A 27,231-nucleotide genomic window follows, 5' to 3' on the forward strand; every position below is an offset into this window, starting at 1 on the left:
TTCCAAGTCAGAAATGGTTGGAGGCCCAAAATCTCAAATAAGAGGTTAGGACCATATTCCTGAACCTATCTGGGGCATTCGACAGTCTGACATCCTCCGCTGCTTGCCACGCTCATTGCCTGTTGTGTACAATATCACCTTCATAACTGTTTTACTGACTTCCTCAACTCAACACGGTCAATATGTTGCTCTCCTCTTTCAGTAGAGGCTGGTGTGCCCCAATGTATAATGTCTTGGGCCCAGTCTTGTTCCTCATCTCCATTAATGACTTCCATGATGCTTTGGAAAACCTTATCTTCCCTTTTGCCAATGAATACACATTGTGGTGTACAGTACTCCATTGCACTGATAGGCAAACAGCAGCTGCATCATTCTCTGCTGATGTGGAATTGATTACATGCTGGTTTGATACATGGAACATGTTTTTTCCATCCTGACAAACCTCATTCTCACCCTGTCATTCCAGAATGATCATCAAATGATCCTACCATTTATTTCCCATGGTTATCTGCTGGAATAGGTTGAGTCTCATGAACTTCTTGGCCTCACTATCAACCATGACCTTTCCTAGACTGACCACATAGCAAAGCTGGCCTTAAAACCAGTCGCAGGCTGGGCATCCTCAGTCCTTCCATGTCATTCCTTGAAAAATCAGAACAACTCAGTCTTCCAGGTCTTTTCCCATAGCTAAATGGAGTACTGCTCTCCACTAAGGGCTGCGGCTCCAGCATCACATCTCCTTTGGATTCCGTGGAAACGAAGTTGTCAATATTATCAGTATTTCCTGCAATGAGGCCAAAGCACAAGGTTTGTTACTTTCACATCGCAGACAGCTCTGTGGCCTCCATTTTTTTTTTTTTACTGCTTCTCCTCCGGTCCAGCTTCTTCTGCTCTCTCAGCTTTCTGTCCCTCACCAGCTCCTTTGATCCTTTGCCTCACTGCCTCACTGTCACTAAGTTACCAGTTTAGCCTCTCTCGCTCCACTCTTCCATGAGCCTCAATTTTGCACAAACAGACAGTGTCATTAAGCTGAGGGTCGGGTAACTATCTTGCAAGAACGAGAGAGAAGGAAAGTTTCGATGCTTTCAAGGAATCGACAAGGAAGTGTAAGATGGAATTTAATAACGGGAACTTTAAAAAGTGGTTGTTGATGTATGGCATGTGGCACCATCTTCCTGCAATAAATGTGTCCAATACTGCAAAATACCTTGCTTGTATAGAAGAAACCCTCTTACCACGATGCCAGCAATGCATTTAGCAGTATGGAACACATTTACTGCAGGAAGATTGTGCTACATGCCCTACATCCAGAACCACCACCTGCCTTTAAAAGACAGCTTATTGCTTGGACATCACCGAGTCCTGACATGAATGACATCAAAGACGTCTGGGCACATGAATCAGGAGCTGCAGATGAACTGACCTCAAGCAAGTAATATGCAAGGGATGTAAATCAAATCTCTTCCACATTTGCAAAAAAAATATTTGGATTAGGCTGTCATTCATCATATTATTAATTTGATGTCTTTGTGGGTTCAGGTACTGTATGATACCAAAGGAAATGCCACCAGATATACTAACACATGTTGTCCATTAAAACTTTTAAAGCTGTTGTAACTATATTCCCACTGTAATTTTTAAAGCTAAAGCTACAACTCCCACTCTGCCTACCTTGTTGGAAAGTATGCATGAAGAGCTCACTATAGCTTGGACTTTTTGAATCCAGTCTTCCCCTTGTGTTGCTCATTAAATTGTTTCTGTTATTGCTTCTTTGTTACATTCCTCACTATGAATCACTGTTTATGCTATTCCACTTTATTATTTAAACTCTTAGCATTATTGTAGAGTGTGCTGGCAGGATGGTCTAGACTCTAGAGGTACGCACAATCGCCTCTAAGCTGTCTAACCATGGGTTGAATCAGCGACCCAGCGATAAACTGTCATCCTGGCGTTTCACAGACAGGGTGATTCATCAATGTGTGTGCCACCCTCGGATGGACGCTAAACTAGACGTCTTGTCTGCTGGTATTAGTTGGTGGACATTAAAGACCCCACGGTGCCCTTCCTGAAGATTAGGTGAGCTATTGCCAGACCATGGCCAAATCCCAAATTTCTGCCTAACTACGGCTGGGAAGGCAATGGCAAACCACCTAGTGTGAACCTTGCTCAGAAGTTGCTTTGGACGCACCGACACTCTGTAAAGAGTATGGTACATCAGAAAGAGAGAGATTAGTGAAGAGTACTTTTTGCTCATCCTTTATTATCCTGTTACTACACAGTCAAACATTTGCAAGTTTATTATCAATGCGATGCCACTAGCATCCTGCATGTGCACTACATCAGTAGCATAGTCATATCTCAGTAATGTGCGATGACCCGACTAATGACTGTACGTTAAATCCAACATGGCTGCCAAACCAGGTGACCTATGATGCCATAAATTTAATATTTCAATACAAATGGGTCATAGATCATGTGCACGCAATTTCAGATTTTTAGGATAAGGAATTCGATTAAAACATTTTTGGCTGGTATACCACTTCACCTATGATGTCATCATTATGCTTTTGTTCCCCATTGGGAATAGGTGACAATGTGCCAAGTTTCAAATTTTTCCATTCAGCAGTTTCTGAGAAATAATTTCTAATTGTTTGCGTTTAATCCAAGATGGCTGCCATACCACGTGAGCTATGACGTCACAATTATCATAAATACGTTCTGCATGGGTGTCACTCCTACCCTGAAAGTTTCGTCTCAATCCGACATAAGGTTGCTGAGACAAACGAGGTTTGGCCCGTATGGACGGACGACGGACAACCCGAAAACATAATGCCTCCGGCCACCTTCATAATAAACTGCAGTTTTGTGCCCCGGTTTAGAATAGGTACACCGTATCCCTGTGTGTCGTAAGAGGCGACTGAAGGGTTGGCGTGAGGAAGGGCATCCGGCCATAAAAACATTGTCTCAATGAGGGAACCATGATGATTGTCATGGGGCCCGCACGGCTAACCCCCGCTCTAGCAGGGGGAATGGCCTTAAAAAGGGAATTTTTTTTTACCTCTATAAATAAAGTATATATAATTAGAATGCGAGTTCATCTATAAAGTATGTACATTACAATTATAATGTGAGTACGTCTATAAAATACGTACTATGAAACCACAGAAACAATTCCGGTGAAGGTACGCAGTCTCTGATTGATCTTTCTCGTTTATATTGCTTTGTGCGCATCTCTCAGTTTCATCTGATAGACATTTAACTTGGGCTCAAAATATCACCGAAGGCAATTTGTTTCTTTAGTTTGTTGACCAGACAGCGAATAGGGATTTGCAATATAAACTGTATTTTCTATTCTTGATGAAACGTCGAATAAAACCAGATTATGCTCTCTGAAACGTTTTGATGTATAAATTAATGTCTGTTTTTCCAAAGCTGAATAATCTAAGATTCTCTGTGTCATCCATCTTTGTTTAGAAGGACTTACTACATCCTCACTATGGACAATTATGTGATGTCTCTTTTATTTTGCTCTATCATGGTCTTCAACCGTTTTACTTTGTTACCTCCACCACTGTAGGAGGACGTAGGTTATGTTTCCACCCCTGTCTGTCTGTCTGTCTGTCTGTCAGTATGTTTGTCTGTCTGTGAGCAGGATATCTGAAAAAGTTATGGATGGTTTCGGACGAAACTTGGTGGAGAGGTCGGGTGTGTGACAAAGACATATTGATTTGATTTTGGTGAAGATCCGGATCTGGATACGAGAATTATTTTTGGATTTTCAAGTGATTCTTCACCATGGAGCCAAAAATGATATTCGGCATTATATTTCAAAAAGGTGTGGATGAGTTACGACAAAAATAGGTGGATGAGTCTGGTACGTGACAAGAACAAGCTGATTCGATTTTGGAGATCTGGATCCAGATCCGGCCTATCATGGGATGCAAAACATAAACTGTTCGGCCCGCCGAGGTATGCACTCCTCCGAGTGCCGTTCTAGTTGCTGCCTGTTTATGTTCAACTGTTTACTACTTCCACATTTAGGCCTAACCGATCTGTTACTCTGTGTTTAGTTGTTCTAGAGTTCTCTCCTGCCTGTGGAAATTCCTTCATTTTGCAGTCTTTGCTCTCCTTTTGAGGTTTCTAAGTTTATGATCATTAGCATTAACATCAAGTTCCTTGTTTATATCTTATCTCTTTTATTATCCTTAACTAAACCCTTTTTTTACATCCGGTATGTGATTGTTTGTTTATACCATCATTGTTGTCTTTTCTTTTTTCTCTCTCTCTCTACTTTCCAACCGCCGTTTTGTAACCGCCTCCGTCTGCGTGGCTCAAAACCTTTCCGCAAAGCAATCCCTGCATTGTGTTCCCAATACAGTAGGGGAAAAAGAGAGTAGGCCAGTAACCCTAAAAGTTCACCACTTGTAAACAAGTAACCAGCAACGTCATGATTTCACTTTCTGCAATTTTTTCAAGCTTCATTTAATAGCTTTTGCTATTTAGAAGCATCGCACATGTTTCAGGTTCTTTTTGCCATTCAATTAAAGTCTCGCTTTCGTTGCATGCTTTCGTTCCTCATGACACATTCCTCCCATCCCACTGCGAATGTCATCTTTTTCATTTGTTTTCCTTTCAGGCAGAAAGAAAATACTTTGGTATTGCAAGTGGCAGGAGGACAAAGTGTACTTGAAAGTTTTATGTGTGTAAACAGCACTGATTCGTGGAACGTGACAGGCTGTCTGCCAGAGTGCTACTCACACAATGGGAGCCTTGTGTCAGGGGTTTTCAAGTTTTTAGCATTGAAAGCACACAAAAAGAAAACCTGTTTTTTATTTCTTTTAGTTTTTTTTGCTTCTTCATGTTCGACGCAAATGTTTTGTGAAACGGTATGCAAATGCTCACATAATAATCACAGTTTTAAAAAAAGCTTCTTATCGAGAAGGATAAAGTTTGTTTATGCTTTGATTTGAAATGCATTCAAACAATAAGGATTTTCTAGTTGGTACTTGATTATTCTAGCTGGAAAGTGGATAAATCAAGTTAACCAGTAAATAGTTTAGGGATTTTTATCTCTATATTGGAAACGAGACAGATGGATTTGTGAAATCTTCACTCAACATTGTGCATCCGTGAGGGCCTTCCCAAAAGTCATGTCACCGCTTGTTAAGATGTCGGTGATAGCAAAATTACATATCTTGTTATTTACTGATGTCTGTTAAATGTCAAGCTTCTCCACTTGATTAGTCTCGCCCGAAGGGATGTGAGACTATTGCAATGCCCGTGTGTGTGTGTGTGTGTGTGTGTGTGTGTGTGTGTGTGTTTGTGTGTGTGTGTGTGTGTGTGTGTGTGTGTGTGTGTGTGTGTGTGCGTGCGCGTGTATATATATTTTTGCTTTTAAAAATGGTTTTCTTTGCAACCGCAAACATCGGACGGAATCCCCATGGAGAATATTTTATTGCTAACTCTGATGCCAGAGGTCACATGGTTTGGCATCCATATTGGATTAAAGGAAAAAACTTGGACATCATTCTCTCCAAAACTGCTTAACCAAGTAAATTGAAACTTGGTGTATGTCCTGAACTCCCCATGAGGTATATGATAATGATGATGTCATCGGTGAAGTGGTATTTCAGCCATAATTGGTTGAATTGAAAATTCATATATCTTATTATATGACCCAATGTGGGTGAAGAATTGAATTTACCACATTCATAACCCATGCCAAGAAACTGTGTGACATAATAGGGGGCACGGATGATATGAGTATATGGACCATGATAGCACTTGGCTATAATAGTAGTGTGTTCACTTAACGATGGTATTTTTGGTCAGATTGAACATGTGAAGCGAGACTATACCCTCTGAGTGCTGATCTTGTTCACTTTGCATTTGGCTTTAAAATCATCGTATCTAGTACCAACGACATGGCTGCAAAGAAGACATGCAGAAGAACTAGAACAGTACTCAGTGGAGAGCATACTTCCGCCAGGTGAACAGTTTACGTTTTGTATCCCAGGGTAGACCAGAAAATCACAATACAGAGTCACATTTAATCAAAATCATCCGTCCATAACTTTTTGAGATATCCTGCTATGTATCGTTTTTGGCCCCATCTCCCAATGGCGAAGAATCACTTAAAACATTCTACTAGTCGGATCTGAATCAGGATCATCACCAAAATCGAATCAGTTCGTCCTTGTCACATACGCTACGTCTCTGCCAAATTTCGTCCGAATCCGTCAACTTTTTGAGATATATTGTTCACAAACAAACAGACAGACAGACAGGGGTGAAAACATAACCTCCATCCACCTTTGGTGGTGAAGGTAAAAATGAGAAAAATATATTGAGTATGTTGAATAAAAAAAGCCTCTACCATGCTCTTTACAGGGTGTTGGTACTGCTGAAGCGGTGTCTTTGCAAGGGTTACAATGGGTGGTTTGCCATTGCCTTCCCAGCATTGCTTGTCCTTGCTCTAACATTTTAATGCTGAACGTCAAGCAAAGAATCAGCACATGCCATTTTTATATGTCTTTAGTATGACTTGGCCAGGGTTTGAACCAGTCAAAACGGATGCTCGAACCATTATACCACTGAGTCTGGTCTGAAAAGGAAAATAAAAATCCACCAAGCTATGGGGAAGACATTTTTAATTTTTCATCCAAAGATTATGAAGAATGTTGTAACCAGACTCCCTGGTGTAATTGTTACAGCATTCTCTCTGAGTCTGGGAGGTTGGTAGTTCAAGCGGTTCGAACCCCAGCTGAGTCATAAAAAAAGATTCAAAATAATGGTGCGTGCTGCTTCCTTGCCTGTTTCTCAGCATTTAAAAATGATAGAGCACGGACACGCAACCATAGGTTTGTAATAACAGCGCAAGTTGATGGGTCTAATGGCCTTTTCATGCCTGTAAGTTCCTTGTTCCTTGTTATTATTAATGTGACCCGTATATAAGTTTGTTGGTCGTATTCTGCCTATTAATGGAAATGTGATTACAGAAGAAGAAGAAGAAGCTTATTCCAAGGTGCACCTGTGCTCGGAAACGCTCTCCATTATAAATAAATAAACGATAGTCGCATTCCTTCATGCATATTTTGAATTTGGCTGCTTCAAATGAAGCCGATACTCTTTCATTCTGTTTCAGTATAAAAACTAACCCATGTGAAGTAAAATGAGGGGGTTTGCTTTTGTTGAAGCTGTGGGTTGTATCTGATGCTGTAACCAATATTTGAATGTCAAAAAAAAAAAAATCAGCATTTTGTAACTGGTAAATAAACTGGTAAATAAATAAACTGGTAAATAAATTGGTAAATAAATTAACTGGTAAATAAATTAACTGGTAAATAAATAAACTGGTAAATAAATTGGTAAATCAATTAACTGGTAAATAAATAAACTGGTAAATAAACTGGTAAATAAATAAACTGGTAAATAAATAAACTGGTAAATAAATGAACTGGTAAATAAATAAACTGTAATAAACTGGTAAATAAATTAACTGGTAAATAAATAAACTGGTAAATAAATGAACTGGTAAATAAATAAACTGTAATAAACTGGTAAATAAATTAACTGCTAAATAAATAAACTGGTAAATAAATAAACTGGTAAATAAATAAACTGGTAAATAAACTGGTAAATAAATTACCTGGTAAATAAATAAACTGGTAAATAAATAAACTGGTAAATAAATAAACTGTAATAAACTGGTAAATAAATTAACTGCTAAATAAATAAACTGGTAAATAAATAAACTGGTAAATAAACTGGTAAATAAATAAACTGGTAAATAAATAAACTGGTAAATAAATAAACTGGTAAATAAATGAACTGGTAAATAAATAAACTGTAATAAACTGGTAAATAAGACGTTTATCAAAATTGCTTTCCTTTTGACAGAAAACTGTTAAGACAGGGATATTATGCATCATGGAGAAAAGTTGAAAAAAAAACTTGCAAAATCTTCTCGAAATGAATCATGGAATGAAATGAATCATGGAATCATGAAATCATTCTCAAAATGAAATGAATCATGGAGCTCTTTGTGTTGCAGAATTTTATAATTCAGAACACGGCCTTGCTTTTCTGTACTACTAACTGTATACAATGCTCATCATGTTTTATTGGTGATGCATTTGTAAAAAAAATGAGCATGACAATTTACCATTGTGGAACTTTACCCTTGATGAGGACATTTTGATACCGAAACCAAAGTTGGTTACATAAAAGAGGTAGGATGTATTGTAATGGCACAATGGGCGCTCGTGTTGTAGGGAACAGAATACCCCCCGATGGGAGCCCTGCCTGCAGGCCTGGACGACGTGAAGTCGAGTATGGTGGGAGCCGGCACTACAGACATGGTCCCACAAAGCTACCCTCTCGTTGCAGGTAATAAAAGTTGTGATCTACCTCTTAGCCATCTCATTAATATCATTCAATATCACCATCCCAGTAGCAAGCACCTATCATATATGTGTCAAATATCTGCTGTTGGCCTGATACTGTGTGTACGTGATGCGTGTGCCAAATGATATCTGCTTGTATTTTAGGCTTTTCGTTTTTCTCCCCATGTTTTGTAATTCATTTGTCACAGGGATACGTGTTCACTATGTAACTTTGTAAGCAGGATGACCTTTCCAGGTCTTCCTTGGTCCTTGATATCTGCCCAGTTGACAGTGACCAATTCAAATACTCACAAATTATATAATTAAACTAAAACGGCACTCAGTAGAGCACATACTTCCGCCAGGCTGAACAGTTTACATTTTGTAGCCCACAACAACAACAACAACAACAACAGCCATTTTAAGGCCATTTTCCCTGCTAGAGCGGGGGTTAGCCTTGCGGTCCCCATGACAATCTTTTGCATTTTGCCCTATTTTCTGCATCTCTCCTTGTTAACCCCCTTGCCCGCATTTCTTCTTCCACCATCTTTAGCAAAGTCTTTCTTGGTCTTCCCCATCCTCCACTTCCTTCTACATTCATTTCCATCCCACTAAAAAAAAACAAAAAAAAAACACCTTTAGAGGCCATTTTTCCCCGCAAGCGGGGGTTGGCCTTTTCCGGGGACCGTGGTTGTTGTTGTTTTTTGGTCCCCTTTTTGAAGCAATGTTTTACGGCCGGATGCCCTTCGTGCCGCCAACCCTTTTTGTCACCATTTTACGACAAACAGGGAATTACCAGTGAACTGGTACTCAATTAGCCGACCTCGGAAGGATGAACAGGCATGAACAGGCTGAGTCAACCCCCCTGGCGTTAATTCAGCGATCGACCGGGATTCGAACCCAGGATCCTCGGATCCTAAGCCGGCACCCTAGCCGCTAGCCCAACAACAGGCTTCATTTCCATCCCACTGATAGGCCGATTTGCATCTGGACCCGAAACAAAATGTAATCGGCTTCTTTTTGTCACACACCCAACCTGTCCACTAATTTCAATGAATCCATCCATAACTTTTTGAGATATCGTCCTATTTATCGTTTTTAGCCCCATCTCTCGATGGTGAAGAATCACTTAAAACCTCTTAATCTTATCACTCTTATTCACATCCGGATCCGGATCTTCACCAAACTCGAATCAATTCGTCCTTTTCACATACCCAACATGTCCACCAAGTTTCATCCGAATCCGTCCACTACTTTTTGAGACATCCTGCTGGCAAAGACAGACGGAGAGACAACATAACCTCTGTCCACTGAGGTAATAACATAATTCAGGGGCTATGTAGACCACTCGAACAAATTCTCATCACAAACAATTTGAGATGGCCTGGATTTTGTTTTTTTAAAGTTAGAGTTATTGCTTTTACTGTTTAGTGACCAGCAATTAAAATCTGCATCAATTTGCTAATGTTGCTTTACTGTACATTTGAATCGGATAATATCGACTTGGAGCCTCCAATAAACCTCGTTTGGAAAGTCTTTAAAAACAGAACATTTCGTTCAATTCAATGTTCAGATCACAGAAGGAAAAACTTTCATGATCACTTGAAGTGATAAGTTGTTTCAGGTAAACTGCAAAAGCTGCACAGTCTACGGGTGTTGTAAAGAGGTGTTTGATTATTATTTATTTTTGCCTTGTTCTATTGCGCATCTTCCTAGCCAGAAGTTAGTGGGTTGGAGTGAACCAGTCCATAACATTTACCGAGTTGTTCAAATGATATGTGGTGAAGAGGTTCATCCATCACCGTACTTGGCCATCCGTCCATCCATCTAATGTTTCGTGCCTACACCATCCTTCTCTCACGCTATCACCGCAAGGAACCCCATGCTTTTAATGTCATCTGCCTCCACTTCTTCAAAAGGAGGAATAAAAATGCCAACAGATGCGCTGCTGCCGTAATAATGATGGACAGCATGAAATGGCAATTCATTTCTTGTGCATATTTGATAGATTTAAGTAGCCATCTCTAAAGGCGACTCTCGGCTGGAGTTGCTGTTTCGATATGTGCGGAACCCTCTTTGTACGCTTCTGTATTCTTTCCACGCCAGTGGGATAATATATCTGAAGGCGTGTTGTAAACGGGGACAAAAGGAAAATGGTGGCATGACGAAATGGCCCAAGGAAAAGAGAAATTAGGCAACTATAATATGCCTTCCTTTCTGTACTCACAAATTTGTCAGGTTTTGTGAAATATCGCATCGCCACTGTACGCTCCGCGTGTAGAAAATTGAGGCTCGTGGAAGAGCGAGGTGACGGCTGCATTTAATGTTAACATATGGACAGGTGGGAGAAGTAAGCAGGGGGACATAAACAAGCAAGGGAATGAATGAACGGAAAAAGAGGAGAGCAGAGAGACAAAGAGAAATGGTGACCTACCTGCGAGTCAGAGGTGTGGATTTTGGGGTAGCGTTGATGGAAGTCGACAAGGTTACAGGTGGGGGATTGAAGATGATAAAAAATTTCTTTGTCTGATGCAGAAACAATAAGGCCATTTTTTTTTCTAGACAAAGACACTTATTTTGAATAATAATAAAAATTTCCCCAACAGTGCTTTGTCATTTATAAGCATTTACGAGCTCAGTTCTGAGAATTCCTTCCACAGAGTGACATTTGAACCATCGCTAGGCCTCGTAAAGCAAATGCCACGGCTGTATGCAATACAAGTGCAGCATATTTGGAATCATACGAAGACTGCATATTCCGAAGCATGTTCTGGTAGCACCAATGTGGTCTCTTTATAAATTGGTATTTCTGCAAACTGCCCACACCGTGGTGCCAAATTGCAAGCGTTCCTACATAAATCGCATGCCTCATTTTTCCAAGTGATTGTGCTTCACCATGTTCATTTCTCGCGCATATGCACCACTAAATCAAGCCATGGCAATGTGCTGCGAGTGGGGCCATTATCGTCAGTGCTGTTTGTCTCCCTCGGCAAGCGTGCATCTCGGCCTGAACCGGGGAGGAGGATGGGGAGCCGGGGGGGGGGGGGGGGCGTAGGTTCCGAGTATCATTTCCTATGCATCCTAAAAGTGTTTTCCACGTTTTTAACTTTTCAATATTGAATCTTTGATGAGATTGACTTTCCTTTTTTCACACCACGCCTGTTGTTTTTGAATACACTTTCCATGGACTGGCATGATGATAAAATATCTTAAGAAGTGAATATCAACCCCACATGGAGTATGTAGAAATTGATATTTGTAGACTTTCATTGTCCACCTTTAGAGGGCCATTTTTGTTTTCGGGACATATGGTCCCATTTTTGAAGCAATGTTTTATGGCTGGATGCCCTTCCTGCCACCAACCCTGTTAGTCGCCTCTTGCGACACACAGGGAATTGCCAGTGAACTGATACTCAATTTGCCGACCTCAGAAGGATGACAGGCTGAGTCAACCCCCCTGGTGTTAATTCAGCGATCGACCGGGATTCGAACCCAGGATCCTAGGATCCCAAGCCGGCACCCTAACCGCTGTAAACTTTCATTAAAGGGTGCACATTTCAAAGTTCTCTTCATTGAACCATCTCCATTTGATATTTTGGTTTTCTACTGGTGGTGTTTGCAAAGTTCAGGTTCAGTCACTTGTGTTGCTGTCTGAGAGGCACCAGGTAAACTCATGACTTGAATTCAAGGAGGTCTCAAATGCTTTATTATGCATATCTGATGTTACATTGGCAAAATAATATCGAGAACATAACGAGTCCATAATGCCTAAATACTGCATTTTCCATCATTAATTCATTATTGTTTCTAACCCTGAAATTGCTTTTCGGATGATACACAAGCACGCCATTATGCTGAAGGCACAGCAGACATTGAACCAAACTATCTGGGGCTTTCATTCCACAAACATATTGATGATTAAGATAGCAATCATACTGTATCGTCAGTGCCAATCTACATTCGTATTTATGATAGCAGATTGTAGGACATGCAGGACATTTCTTCATTCCAATCACGGCCAATATTTATCTGGCTGAAGAGTGTTGACCATTGCTGGTGAGAGCTCTTACCGTCCATGTCCAGCTCTATTATGGCTTTGACATGACAGACTGACCACAGTACTGATGGATCATCACAGCTGCTATTGTTGCTTCTCTGGCAATGCCAACATCGTTAAGGTTGAAATGGCAGTTGTCGGTCTGTGTTGAAATAGCAGACCTGGAGGCATAAGAAAAGACAATGTGACCTTTGAAAATAACGGAACAAGAAAAAGAATTTCTGGAGAGCAGTTGAGTAGATAAAAAGCACTCAAATGCTCTCAAACACTTCAAAGTGTAGAGGTAAAGTGACTATGGTACTGATCAGTAAAAAGTATGGATTCCCTTCTTGGCTGTGTATTAGTTGATTTTTGGGTCACATTTCCTTTTATTGACATATTGTCCACATTTTAATTGGAGAGACATTTAGAACAACAGCAGTCATGCTTTAAGGAGATTCACATACGATGTACGCAAAACTAGTATATTTCGACTCCCTCCATCTTCCTACCTCTTCGCTCTTTGGTTAAATCTTCTTACATCATTCTACCCTTGTGCCTTCTCATCCTCTTCCCCCATACCCGCCCTTTTGTCCCTCCCCCTTGGCTTTTATTTAACCTTGTCATATTTTCTCAATATACCCAAACTTTTTTGTGTGTATAATTAATAGGTATCTCATAATTGGGAAATCTTTTGTCGATATTTGCAATTTTGGAATTTGGTGCACAAATCAATCTCCCTTTGTAATCCCAGTGGTTTGTCATTGCTTCAGTGTACTTGATCTTGTTGATTACACCAAGTGATATCATAAAGAGCTCTGTACCAGTTCATCATAGGTCAGCTGAAAAATTCCATAATTTGAAGGAAGTCACGATTCATGGGCAGCACTGTGTATATGGTTTACAGTGTGTATACCTTGAAAAGTGAACATGCACCCAGTATGCTTATTTATTCATTTGAATTTGGACATGACATGTCTTTGGAAGAGTCATGTTGGTTGACATTGATTGAGACAGGTTTGTGGTAGTGACCAGGTACCCTTTTCAGACTCCCTGGTGTAATTGTTCTAGCATTCGCTCTGAGTCTGGGCAATTAAACAGCCTCAAGTTGGTCAATCGTAAACTGTAAACATCATGGTGTCCATAAACTTTTGAAAAATTTGGCAATTTTATTTGAAAATATAGATGTTTAATCAGAACACTTTACCGTGCAAATTCTTTACAATACCATAGCTTGTTGCTTTATTGCACAGTTTTACGCACATGTTCATTGTTCATGGAAAACAAATTCCAAGCCAAACATCGGCAGCAAATATCTACATTACCTGAAACACGGTAGAATCCAAAGAGTAATTTTTCTCGTCTTATTGGTGTTGTCTTCCATCAGTAAAGACATGAGACTTTCCCAATTTTGTCTCAGGCCACCTGCAGATGCATGTCAGCAGCAAAGGTTAAATGGCATCATATTCCAGCCAGTAACTCCGTCATTCAAACTGTGCAAGAATTTGCACCGTTTGTACAATTCCTTTCTGAAAACATAGACCACCCACTGCTTGATTAATGTGCTGGGCTTTCTAGTCTTTGTGATGAAATTTCAACAGGATGTTTATGCTGTAATATATTACCTACAATCCTACATCATCTGTGGCAAGTAGCAAATAAATTGATAGATTTAAGTTTACTACCAGATTTCAATTTATTACCAGATACCTTTAAATGGCCTTGATCAGTCTTCTCCACTTGTTACTAAATTCCCTAAATTAGGAAACAGCAACAATTCACTGTGTTAAATATTTTGCTGAAGCAAAATCCTCATGTTGTCCTACTTTGATTGAAAAAAAAAAAAAAAGCAAAGCAATTTGCTGCTGCTTTTCAAGAGAAGATTTCACATGTTCATATTTCTGCTTTTTAAACATGCTCTTCCTTTTTTAACTCTCTCTTCTTTACTCAATACTTCTTCCTGTTGGGATAACTTCTTACCTGTTTAGTTGAAATGTAGTCCAGTTAATAATCAGGAACTCAAAGTAAACAACTTCTTTACTGGATCCTGTTCCATCATCTTTGATTGTGTCTTTACTTTTAGTTGTTTCTCCACTTATCATAGAAATAACAAAGAAGACTCATTGGAATGGCTAAGAAGAGGTCAGCTCAACTAGTTCAACTTCACTCCACATTTTGACAGTTATTTAGTCCACGAGATGTGATCCTGAAATGCGAAATCGTATTTTTATTATATACTTGAATTCATCCATTAGAGGTCATCATGAAAAATCACATCATATAATGGATAACATCAATTCAAGCTCCTGATTTGAAAACTATAGCACCTACAAATGTGATGTATACAGTGATTCGTAGGTATGAAGATCAGACATTCGATGATGTGTGACGAAAGTGAAAAAATAAATTTTGAACATTTAATTGTGCAGAATCTATTGCGGCCTGTTCCAAGGCGCAAGGCGTTTTTGAGTGAGCCAAAAAGGTTAAGACCCCTGTGAGGGATAGCGGGCTGACCAAGGGTAAAGCCCGTTTTGTTTTGATTAAATAAGCCAGTTAATTATCTTCAAAAGACGTGTTTAAATTCATCCAAAGACCCAGTTTTCATTCATGCATGCCTTTGGAGTTCTCTTAGTATGCATGCAAAAGTTTTGGGCAGCTATGTTTCATGGTTTTACAGTTATGGAGGAGACACACACTAATGGACTGACACACACACACATTGTCTTTTATTATTATATATACTAGCAATGGTACCCGCCCTATGGGCGGGGCTTCAATAGGGAAGCCCAAATGAAAAGGCAAAATATCAGAAATTGAAGGCTTTTTAAAAATTTTAACGATTCATATAAACATCAGTTGAATCATATCACACGCAAATCACCAAAATCTAAACAGTACATGGCGCCCATTTTGAAAAAAGATTGAATTCTGCAAAACGGAAGTGGCCGCTACATGTATTTCTCAGTCACACGTTTATGTGTGAAGAGTGCGCGCCGAATCTGTAACATGGAAGCAGCCGCTAGACCTGTTTCTCAGTCGCTTGGCACACGCTGCCGTGTTACTTCGGAGCCGCACATTTATATCGGAAGAGTTTGTCAGGAGTGGATCTACTCTCTCCTGGTACGTAGAATTTCAACAAAAGCCACATCACTGTTCATATTGGTAAATATGATTCCATCGTGTTTGGAAAAATTGGAAAACTTTGAAAATTGGGAAAAAATTGGAAAAACAATATAGCCTATTTCACTCCAAGGGGTCCCAGGAATACCCACCCAAAATATCGTTGCGATCGGTTCAGCCGTTTTTGCGGTACCTTCGAACGGACAGACGGACATTTGGTGAATTATAGTAAGATAATATATATATATATTTATATTTATGCACTATATATATATAACTATATATATATAACTATATATATATATAACTATATATATATATCTATATATATATGTATATATATATCTATATAATATATATATCTATATATATATGTACATTAACCATTGTATTAAGATTTTTTCATATTTTTTCATTGATGAAATTCATTATTAACTAAAACATTGTCTTAACAGAATAGATGAAGGGTTAATGTATTTGGGAGGGAGAGAGAGAGCTAAAATTTATGTGAGCAATCTGATTATGCTCTGGAGTACATCACAAAACTGTTGGGAAAAATTGACTGAAACATAATCCATAAACTAACTGAATCATTGCCAAATTAAATTGAGTTCAGGCACCTCAAGGCAAATGGGTGTCACAGTGATTATTGAATACCTATAAAGACAGATTTCATTTTTTTGCATTACAAGTGTTACTATATCATGGTTATTTTACATTACAAGTGTTACTATATCATTAAGAATTCATGGAAATCCTGAGAAAGTGGTTTTGATTTCATATTTTAATGATTTATTTTGTTGTCACATCTAATTTAATAAATTCAACATCTGTGTACCTCGCTGTATATATACACGACATGACCAAAAGTATGCGGACACCCCTTCTAATGAGTGGATTCGGCTGTTTCAGCCACCCCCATTGCTGACAGGTATATATAATCAAGCACACAGCCATGCAATCTCCATAGACAAACATTGGCAGTAGAATGGGCCCTACTGAAGAGCTCAGTGACTTTCAACATGGCACCGTCATAGGATGCCACCTTTCCAACAAGTTAGTTCATCAAATTTCTGCCTTGTTAGAGCTGCCCCAGTCAACTGTAAGTGCTGTTATTGTGAAGTTGAAACGTCTCGGAGCAACAACAGCTCAGCCGCGAAGTGGTAGGCCACACAAGCTCACAGAACAGGACAGCCGAGTGCTGAAGCGCATAGTGCGTACAAATCGTCTGTCCTTGGCTGCAACACTCACTACCGAGTTCCAAACTGCCTCTGGAAGCAACGTCAGCACAACAACTGTTCGTCGGGAGCTTCATGAAATGAGTTTCCATTGCCGAGCAGCCGCACACAAGCCTAAGATCACCATTTGCAATGTCAAGCGTCGGCTGGAGTGGTGTAAATCTCGCCGCCATTGGACTCTGGAGCAGTGGAAATGCGTTCTCTGGAGTGATGAATTACGCTTCACCCTCTGGCAGTCCGACGGACGAATCTGGGTTTGGCGGATGCCAGGAGTACGCTACCTGTCCGAATGCATAGTGCCAACTGTAAAGTTTGGTGGAGGAGGAATAATGGTCTGGGCTGTTTTTCATCGTTTGGGCTAGGCCCCTTAGTTCCAGTGAAGGGAAATATTAACGCTACAACATACAATGACATTCTAGATGATTGTTTGCTTCCAACTTTGTGCCAACAGTTTGGGGAAGGCCCTTTTCTGTTTCAGCATGACAGTGCCCCTGTGCACAAAGCGAGGTCCATGCAGAAATGGTTTGTCGAGATCGGTGTGGAAGAACTTGACTGACCTGCACAGAGCCCTGACCTCAACCCCATCGAACACCTTTGGGATGAATTGGAACGCCGACTGCGAGCCAGGCCTAATCGCCCAACATCAGTGCTGACCTCACCAATGCTCTTTTGGCTGAATGGAAGCAAATCCCCGCAGCAATGTTCCAGCATCTATTTCCAGTGGAAAGCCTTCCCAGAAGAGTGGAGGCTGTTATAGCAGCAAAAGTTATAGCAGCACCTGAGCTCCTCACCACATACAAGGCTTTCATCCGCAGCTCAATGGAATACTGTTCCCCCCTCTGGGCTGGTGCTCCTGCCTCACACCTTGCTCGGCTTCACGCTGTTGAGGCCAAAGCTTTCAGAATCATTGGAATCTCCTGCGATGTAGTCAACTCCGAGGGCCTTTCACTCACTCACCACAGGCAGGTTGGTGGTCTTTCTGTCTTCTACCGACTCCTCTCCGGCCTTGCTCCCCCAGCTCTCTCTGTGCTCTGTCCCCCCAATATTCCTTCAGGTCGCACAAGATCTGCCTGCAACCCTCTTATGGTTAAACTGCCAAAGTCTAGGCTCTCTGCTCACCTTCACTCTTTCATTCCCCTTTTCTCCCGCCTCTGGAACAAACTCCCCCACTCCCTTCAATCCCACTCCTCCCTCCAGGTCTTTAAAACAGCTGTTCACCACCATCTCTTATCTTCCCCCATCGAAAACCTTGATCTTTTCTACCCCCGGCAATTCACCCCAGAGTTCTTGCAGTGTTCATATGTTTTATTCCTCTCCCACCTCCCCCCAAGTCCTCCCGATGTCCCTGCTCTCAAATGTTGTGTTTGTGTCCTTCCCCCTCTCTCCCCATCTTGTCTGCCGCTCCCCTTGTTTTTTGTGTTTTGTGTGTCGGTTTGTCTTTTTGTGTGATTAATGTTAGCTCTTTCACGAGCCTCGATCTTGTATACAAGAAAAAAAAAAAAAAAAGGGGGGGGGGGGGGGGACCAACTCCATATTAATGCCCATGATTTTGGAATGAGATGTTCGATGTTCGGGTGTCCACCTACTTTTGGTCATGACGTGTATTTGGACATTTTGTTCTTGGGAGAAACTAATAAGTGTGATGTGTCAATGTTACTGAGTAAATACAGCAGCAGAGCATTTATTTATTAGCGGCGTTATCTTTATTGCAAAAGCAAACATCGTGAAAATTTTGACCCAGTTTCTCATTTCTGAGTACACCATGTCTGTACTGGTTTGAACCCACATTCTCTCCCGTGTAGTGTGCCAAGTACACATTGGAAATTTGTCTCCACGATTTAATACCGCACTCTCAGAGAACTCTTTGCAATTATTAAAGTTTCAGTCAAACAAAATGGATTTTCTTTCCAATAATGGACGAGAGGGCTAATAGGTAGGGTGGGAATTTTATTGATAAAAGATTAGCGAAAGAAAAATAAATTCATGACACAAAGCTTTTCATTGAACAAAATGTAATTTAACAACCTCTTGCATGTCTGTGAATGTTATAAGTTTACAAAATACCGATAAATACATTTAGCACTGCAGTGTCAAAAAATGTCACATAACCTTACAACTGATTTCCTCAACCCCCTAACCACAATACTGCATGTAATGCTTTGAAGTAATTTCCTGTTTTCCCAAAGTAAAAGTTAAAATACAAATATGACTTTAATGGAGTGTTTTGATGCACTATTCTTTTTAAACTTTCATACTGCATCTCAGAAATCTAGTTTGACCCTTGAAATCCTCACCCTCTTCCAAAGCGGTTGACACTCATGCACAGATAACAAGCCATATTGATACTTTCACTTCAAGTGGGGTTAAGTGTGTGGTGGTGATGTGGGACATAATTGTAATCGAAAGTTGCATGAATATTGCTGAAGTATGAAATATACAAGTTGATTTTAAAAGACTTAGATGTTCAGTTTGACTTAAGTTATTATAATAAATGGATTAGCATGTAGAAGATGAGCAACCTGATAGATCAAGTTAATGGGGTGTGGCTTAAATGAAACATGCTTTGAAGCATGCCTCAATGCATTGGAGCTGAAATGAAACATGCTTGATACAGGAAATTAATCCACAGCTTCCCAGCATTCACTAGTAGGACATACATGGGAATCCCAATGCAACACACCCTCGTCAGCCACCGGAACGGTTTCATCACTTATCGGAGAATCATCAGCGATTCTCCGATATCGGAGAATCGCACCACCCGTGTCGCACCACTGAGGCTCCCAAGCATATACCACGTGCATTGCCAATAGCAAGCATCGCACTAACATCAAGACCCAATCACGTTTCTCACCCGCAATTGGAGTGAACAACCAATCAGCTTCACCGAATCAATTATCCCTCGGTGGCTAGGATTTCCGTATAATTAATCCCCTGCCCTGCTAACCAAAATAAAGCTGCATAAAGCAATAAAGAAAAGCTATACAAGGTAAGCCCTTTGCTGTTTAAAACAAGACCGGATCCATCAAGAGATGCCTGGCATTCGCAAGTAGTACATACTGAGAGGGTGAAACACAACCTCCGTCCATCGCCTTTCGTTGGCGGATTCTCAGATAGGGGCCCAGTTTGTGTGTGTGTGTGTGTGTGTGTGTGTGTGTGTGTGTGTGTGTGTGTGTGTGTGTGTGTGTGTGTGTGTGTGTGCTACCCATCACCTGCATGCAGAACAATACATATCAACCATCATGATTTGGACATCTGCAATCAGCCTCCCTTTTCTTCCCCTTTAAGCCACCTGTCCGCATCCGAATCCTACCGAATCCCCCCCCCCCCCCCTCTATGTATATATATATATATATATATATTGTTACGGTCCGCGGATTAGATGTTATATTTGCCGAGCGGAGGCTCCGTGACCGAACAGTTATTCCCCGACTAAAACCCGATTCAACCCAAACGTTGGCCGTATCGCACCGCAGCTGCTCAATCTGGAAAACTCTAAAGCGACCGAATGCAAAGAGGAAGAAGACGTACAGAAGAGTAACGGGATTTATTGTTATTCACACATATAAGCAAAAAGAAAGCAGTCACGATTATTTACAGGGACATGAGACGCAGGTGACACAGTGAATTCCTTATACAAGCTTAATTACCTACCCAGGACAGAACAAACAAAGACACTGACTCACGCGGGGAATTGCAGAGTGGATTGCTGGAAGGAGGTGTGTGGCTGGAGGGGGAGGGGACGGCACGGAGCTGGCTGGAGCTTGATCCCGCACGGGACGTCGGGCTGGACCTTGACGGCCGCTGATGCCACCGAGCCTGTCGTGTGCGCGGAGTCACGGGTCGGAGCTGCTTGTCTCAGTAAAAGCGCATCTGCTCTGGCGACCCAGCTCTTTCTTTGGACTCAGTAAAAGCGCAACTCTCTGACGACCCAGCTCTTTCTTTGGACTCAGTTAAAGCGCAACTCTCTGACGACCCAGCTCTTGTCTCCTCCCTCCTTGTCTCAACTCCTTCAAAGCTCATCTCTTGGACTCAACTGCTTCGGGAACGCCCCGCCGGCGGGTTATATAGGCCCCGCCCCTCAACCTTTGCGAACCTCCCCCAAACGCTCTTCCTCCGCCCTCTCAAGCCAAACCCCTTGTTCATGGTTGGTTGAGTGGGGCTGGCTCACTCCTCCCCTCTCTGACGAGGTGGGGACCCGCCTTTCTTCCCCAACCCTGCCTCGTGGCCAATGGTGGTTGAAGAAAAACCGCCCAAAATGCAGTTGGCCATCGAAATGAAATGAAAGGGGACCTATTCTTATTTCACTTGTGTTACGTGGTCCCCTCGGTGACTACCTGGTCTCGGTGACCCCCGGACCGTGAGAGGACCTTCGCCAGCAAGTAGTATTATATATATGAGCTTTCGTAACGCAATCAATAGGAATTCCAATCAAAAGGAAACCCCACACCAAGGATCCGGAATAATCAATGATATATTCCCCGAGCAATCAACCATCAACCATCAGCAATCAATATCCCAAAGATGTAAACTCATCTACACTAACTCTAAGATGGCCATCTTATACATTCCTCACGTGAGCCCCACTCCTGACTCCCTCCGTGGTCAATGTCTCTCACAATGTCTCTCTTCTCCGCACACGGGCGGTTGAACGAACCCCGGGCGGACGTGCTCCAAACGTGCCGTCTCGTACCGGGGACAGCTGCTGCAGCGCACACCTCCTTGCCAAGCAACGGGGCAAAACCCAGCGCGGCTTCCAACGCGCGCGAGGCCCCAAAGTGCGACCCGTACGCGTCCTTGTAGACGGGGCAAAACCAAGCGCGGTTTGCAACACGCGCGAGGCCCAACGTGCGACCCGTACGCGTCCTTGTAGACGGGGCAAAACCAAGCGCGGTTTGCAACGCGCGCGAGGCCCAACGTGCGACCCGTACGCGTCCTTGTAGACGGGGCAAACTGTGCCGGACGCTTGGTTCCGTGCACGAACTCACGGTGATTTGACGTGTCAAAAGGTAGTTACACGTCCAGGTCACTCCTCTCGCCAGACGGGTTTCGGAACGCCGCTTTGTCCACGCAGCGCAAGGTCGCTTCCACCTTTTTTCGGAGCGGGGCGAGGAAGACGAAACCTCCTTCTTTTACCTCGTGTCTTTTTCTCTCCTCCCCGGTCACTTCCGTTTCCGGCCACTTCCGTTTCCGGCCACTTGTTCAGAAGGGCTCCTGACCCTCCAATCACAACAACCCTTAATATAATACACACGGATAAGCAACCTGAATGGTAATTCACATACATTCACATAAATATGTAACACTCCCCCCCTTCAAGAAAGAAAGTTTGAACCCAGCGAAAACTTTCTTTGCCGGCCAATTTGGAGAAACAAACCAGATAACTCAACCCCCCCCCACATTATCAGTTCCCCCCGGGCACAGTTATCACTTAAAAATAAAGCAACCAAAATTTCACCACAACCCCTTCAGATTACTCCCTCTGGACTAAGTACCAACAACGACATTGTCCCTGCCAAATCAAACTCCATCTCATGACCCTCTGACTTTGACCGTCAGTTTCTTGGGAATGAAGGTTAAGGGGTTGATCAAAGATCCACAGTTAGGCAACTCGATAGCACTTTTTCCGGGAGGCCAAGCCGAGTATTCACTACATGGATGCCTTTAGGAACGCGGAGTTCACGGTTAGTCCGTGCAGGAAAGTTCTCTACATGGGCGCCTTGAGGAACGTGGAGTTCACGGTTAGTCCGTGCATGAAAGTTCACTGCATGGACGCCTTTAGGAACGGCGTTCACGGTTAATTCGTGTAGGAATCTTGGCTCGGCGGCTCCGCCGCCTTCAGTGCTTCAACTTCTCAGAACTTCCCTAATAATTATGGTGGGACCACTTGTCCCTGTAGTCCCATGAATAGCGGTCTCCTTCTCGGCCACTACTTTGACAATCCTTCCTTCGGGAGCTGCTGTAACTCAGGGAGCCTCCATAATAATATTGATTGCGGCCACCACCAAAACTATCGCCCAGTTGTCCTCTCCTGTAGACCTCTCGACGCCTACGAAATGCCTTCCCTACGGTTATGGTCCGACCCTCCAAATCCTTGCCATTCCAATTCTTCTCTGCCTCTCTGGCGTCTTTTGTGCTGGCAAACGTGACAAAGCCGAACCCTCTTGACTGTTGCGTTTCCCAGTCTCTTACCAACCGCACTTCCACCAGCGGCCCATATCTGTTGAAGACAGAGGTCAGAACTTCTTCCTCTGTTTTGAAGTTCAGTCCCCCTACAAATAACTTGGCACTTTTGTCGCCATCCCGAGTTGGTGTGGTGTTATTTTCCCTGCTGGGCTCTTTACCAACCCTCTGGTTACCATAAACTTGACCCCCGGCCAAATCATTCCCGATAACCACAGATACACCCTCTACAGGAAGCGTGGCTTGTAAACCGACGGTGACCGGTCCTGACACCAAATCGGACTCCAACTGGATGACCTGAAGGGGAGCACTAACACCGCCCCCGATCCCCTGTAAACGCACACTATCCCCCGTTGCCGTCTCCTCGGACCATGGCAAAATGCCTTCAAGCATTAAAGATTGATGGGCCCCTGTGTCCCTCAATATCCTAACCGGTCTCCGGTTAGTCGAGGCTCCATCCAGTGACACAAACCCCTCTGAAATAAATGGTTGGTAACCCTTTTGATGGCGATTTCTTACGCTAGCCATCGCATTCGGAGTTGTAATAGTCGGACTCCGCTCTGGGTTGTCCCTTTTCATGAGGTAACAACTGGACATCAAGTGTCCAGGTTTCTTGCAAAACGCGCAAGTAGGTCCGGAGGAAAAACTCGGGGTCTGCCTCGGGCCCCCCGAACTATAAGTTTGTCTTGGGCCCGCATCCCTCTGATTTCGAACCGGTGGGGTATCATAGTTGTCCCCATAATCATCTCGAGGCCGCCGCCATGTATGGTCGTTCTCCGCACCTGCTGTTCCCCACCTCCCCTGCGGAGATCTAGGCGAGGAGTTAGGTTCGTGGACCCCTATTCGGTGGGTTAAGGCATAATCATCTGCCATGGTGGCTGCGTCCCACAACTTTGGTACCTTCTTTTCCTGCAGGTACACTTTGATGTCCTCGTGGACACACTGCTGGAATTCCTCCACCAGGATCAAGTCCCGCAATGTCTCGAAGTCTTTCCCGACTCCTTTTGACTCACACCACCGATCAAACATGTTTTCTTTCACTCTGGCAAACTCCACATGGGTCTCACTCTCCCTCTTCCTGGCATTCCTGAATTTTTGCCTGTAAGCTTCCGGAACCAACTCATAGGCCTTGAGGATGTGCTTCTTCAGTACCTCATAATCTGCACATTGGTCCATTGGTAGCGCCGAATAAATTTCCTGAGCTTTCCCCACCAGCACACTTTGCACGAGTATGGTCCAGGCCTCCTCCGGCCAGTTTAATTGTCGAGCCACTTTCTCAAAGTGTGGAAAAAATTTCGCGACTTCTTTTTCACTGAACGGTGGAACCAGCCTCACATGTCTGCCCACATCCCAGGTTTTCTGGTTAGGTGTCGACCCCGTCAGCAAGGGTGGTGCCTCTCCCCGTTCTCTCATTAACTCCAGCTCCTTGAATTTGATTTCTTGCTGAAGCTCCATGTCACGTTCCTTTAATTCCCTTTCCGCTTTTCTCTCCTCTGCTTCGAGGTCCCTTGCAGCTCTCCTCTCCTCTGCTTTTCTCCCTTCTAACCTTTCCTGGAGTTCTCGTTCCACTCTCCTTTCCTCTGCTTGTTTCTCTTCTCTCCTCGCTTCTGCTTTCCTTTCTTCTTCTGCTAACCTTTCCTGGAGTTCTCGTTCCACTCTCCTTTCCTCTGCTTGTTTCTCTTCTCTCCTCGCTTCTGCTTTCCTTTCTTCTTCTGCTCTTTCCTTTTCTGCTTTCCTTTCTTCTTCTTTTAACCTTTCCTGGAGTTCTCGTTCCACTCTCCTTTCCTCTGCTTGTTTCTCTTCTCTCCTCTCTTCTGCTTTCCTTTCTTCTTCTTTAATCCGTTCCTGGCTCCGTAATTGCAACTCCAGTTTCCGGAGCTCAACGTCTTCTGGTTCTTCGGGTAGCCACTCCCAGGCTAACTCGTCCCATGTTCCTAATCCCACCATAGATTGTATCACCGTGGCCTGCAACTCTGCCTTCCTCAAATTAGTTCGGACCTCCAAGTTAAAATGTTTGGCCAATTTCAAGAGGTCCGACTTTAGCAACGCTCGGAACTGTGCCTCACTCGGGGTTACCCCAAAGTTCTGTGCCACAAACGCCATGGTGCCTATCGTTAACACCTGTTAACCTTCACCCAAGACTTTACCCCAATTTCTCAATTTTTTTTTACCAATTAATAATGAATTAATACATTTTAATTAATAAAAAAATTATTATTTTATTATTTTATACAATTTTAAATCCCGGACGTAGACCCAATTGCGAAACCGCAAATCGTAATTTGGACGAGCCCCCAATTCTGTTACGTGGGCCCCTCGGTGACTACCTGGTCTCGGTGACCCCCGGACCGTGAGAGGACCTTCGCCAGCAAGTAGTATTATATATATGAGCTTTCGTAACGCAATCAATAGGAATTCCAATCAAAAGGAAACCCCACACCAAGGATCCGGAATAATCAATGATATATTCCCCGAGCAATCAACCATCAACCATCAGCAATCAATATCCCAAAGATGTAAACTCATCTACACTAACTCTAAGATGGCCATCTTATACATTCGTCACGTGAGCCCCACTCCTGACTCCCTCCGTGGTCAATGTCTCTCACAATGTCTCTCTTCTCCGCACACGGGCGGTTGAACGAACCCCGGGCGGACGTGCTCCAAACGTGCCGTCTCGTACCGGGGACAGCTGCTGCAGCGCACACCTCCTTGCCAAGCAACGGGGCAAAACCCAGCGCGGCTTCCAACGCGCGCGAGGCCCCAAAGTGCGACCCGTACGCGTCCTTGTAGACGGGGCAAAACCAAGCGCGGTTTGCAAAGCGCGCGAGGCCCAACGTGCGACCCGTACGCGTCCTTGTAGACGGGGCAAAACCAAGCGCGGTTTGCAACGCGCGCGAGGCCCAACGTGCGACCCGTACGCGTCCTTGTAGACGGGGCAAACTGTGCCGGACGCTTGGTTCCGTGCACGAACTCACGGTGATTTGACGTGTCAAAAGGTAGTTACACGTCCAGCTCACTCCTCTCGCCAGACGGGTTTCGGAACGCCGCTTTGTCCACGCAGCGCAAGGTCGCTTCCACCTTTTTTCAGAGCGGGGCGAGGAAGACGAAACCTCCTTCTTTTACCTCGTGTCTTTTTCTCTCCTCCCCGGTCACTTCCGTTTCCGGCCACTTCCGTTTCCGGCCACTTGTTCAGAAGGGCTCCTGACCCTCCAATCACAACAACCCTTAATATAATACACACGGATAAGCAACCTGAATGGTAATTCACATACATTCACATAAATATGTAACACTTGGTACAATGGAGTATTTAAGTTAATGGGAGACACAGCCTTACCCTAAGACACATAATAAGATATAAGCTATCGAACAGGGGTATTCTATGATTGGCTGACGTGGATGCTTTATGGACTAATTACCGAGACGCCCTTTTTACCTTTACACAACTCCGGAGGCAGGAGGCGCAGAATAAACAATAATAATAATAAAGCACACAATAAAAAAAAAAACACAATCCTCATATCCGCAACAATATATATATACATAATAAATAGATGACCACTTGCTTCGACAAAATTGGTGGAAGTTTTGATCCCAAGCTTATTTTCCTTCTCTCACCACTCCCTCCATGCCCCTACACTCTTTTCTCTCAAATATGTTTCTGCATTTTCATCCTTTTACTTAATTGTACCAATCTAGCCCTTCATGGTACACACACATACACACACACACACACACACACACACACACACACACACACACACACACACACACACACACACACACACACACATATACAATATATATATATATATATATATATATATATATATATATATATATATCTATATATATATATATATCTTCAGTACATGGAACCAAGGATGCAAAGCTATTGGTGGCTAAAAATGAAACGTCTTTGTGACAATTATTTGTCATATTAAATCGGAATACTGCAGCAGACCACAAGTACATTATTGAGTCAGCTTTGCTTTTAGTCTGGGTTCAATTTCCAGGCTGACTTTAAACTGTCGGATTGGGATTTCACACTCAGGGCGTTGCATCACAAAGTATTCCGTCCTTGGGATAGACTTTAAGCTGGGGGATCTGTCTGCGTGAATTAGTTGGAGGATGTTAAAGATCCCATGGTGCCTTTCATGAAAACTCGGTGAGTTATCTCTGGCACCCTGAACAATTTCCAAATTCCTGCCACTTTCAGTCGAATGTCAGGTTGAGCCAGCTGACTCCACAAGAAGGTGGAAATAATTGG

At 42.8% G+C, this 27,231-nt stretch overlaps 1 protein-coding gene across 1 annotated transcript in view; it reads left to right on the forward strand.

Moving 5' to 3' along the window:
- Positions 1–27,231, forward strand: part of LOC137433128 (paired box protein Pax-5) — a 415,587-nt gene that overhangs the window by 246,464 nt on the left and 141,892 nt on the right. The window contains exon 7 of the mRNA XM_078783329.1: positions 8,274–8,388. Coding sequence (XP_078639455.1) covers positions 8,274–8,388 — 115 coding nt within the window. The remainder of the gene's footprint in view (positions 1–8,273; positions 8,389–27,231) is intronic.

The sequence above is a fragment of the Myxine glutinosa genome, chromosome 8, assembly GCF_964187855.1.
Source record: "Myxine glutinosa chromosome 8, kmMyxGlut1.1, whole genome shotgun sequence".
Taxonomy (NCBI): Eukaryota; Metazoa; Chordata; class Myxini; order Myxiniformes; family Myxinidae; genus Myxine; species Myxine glutinosa.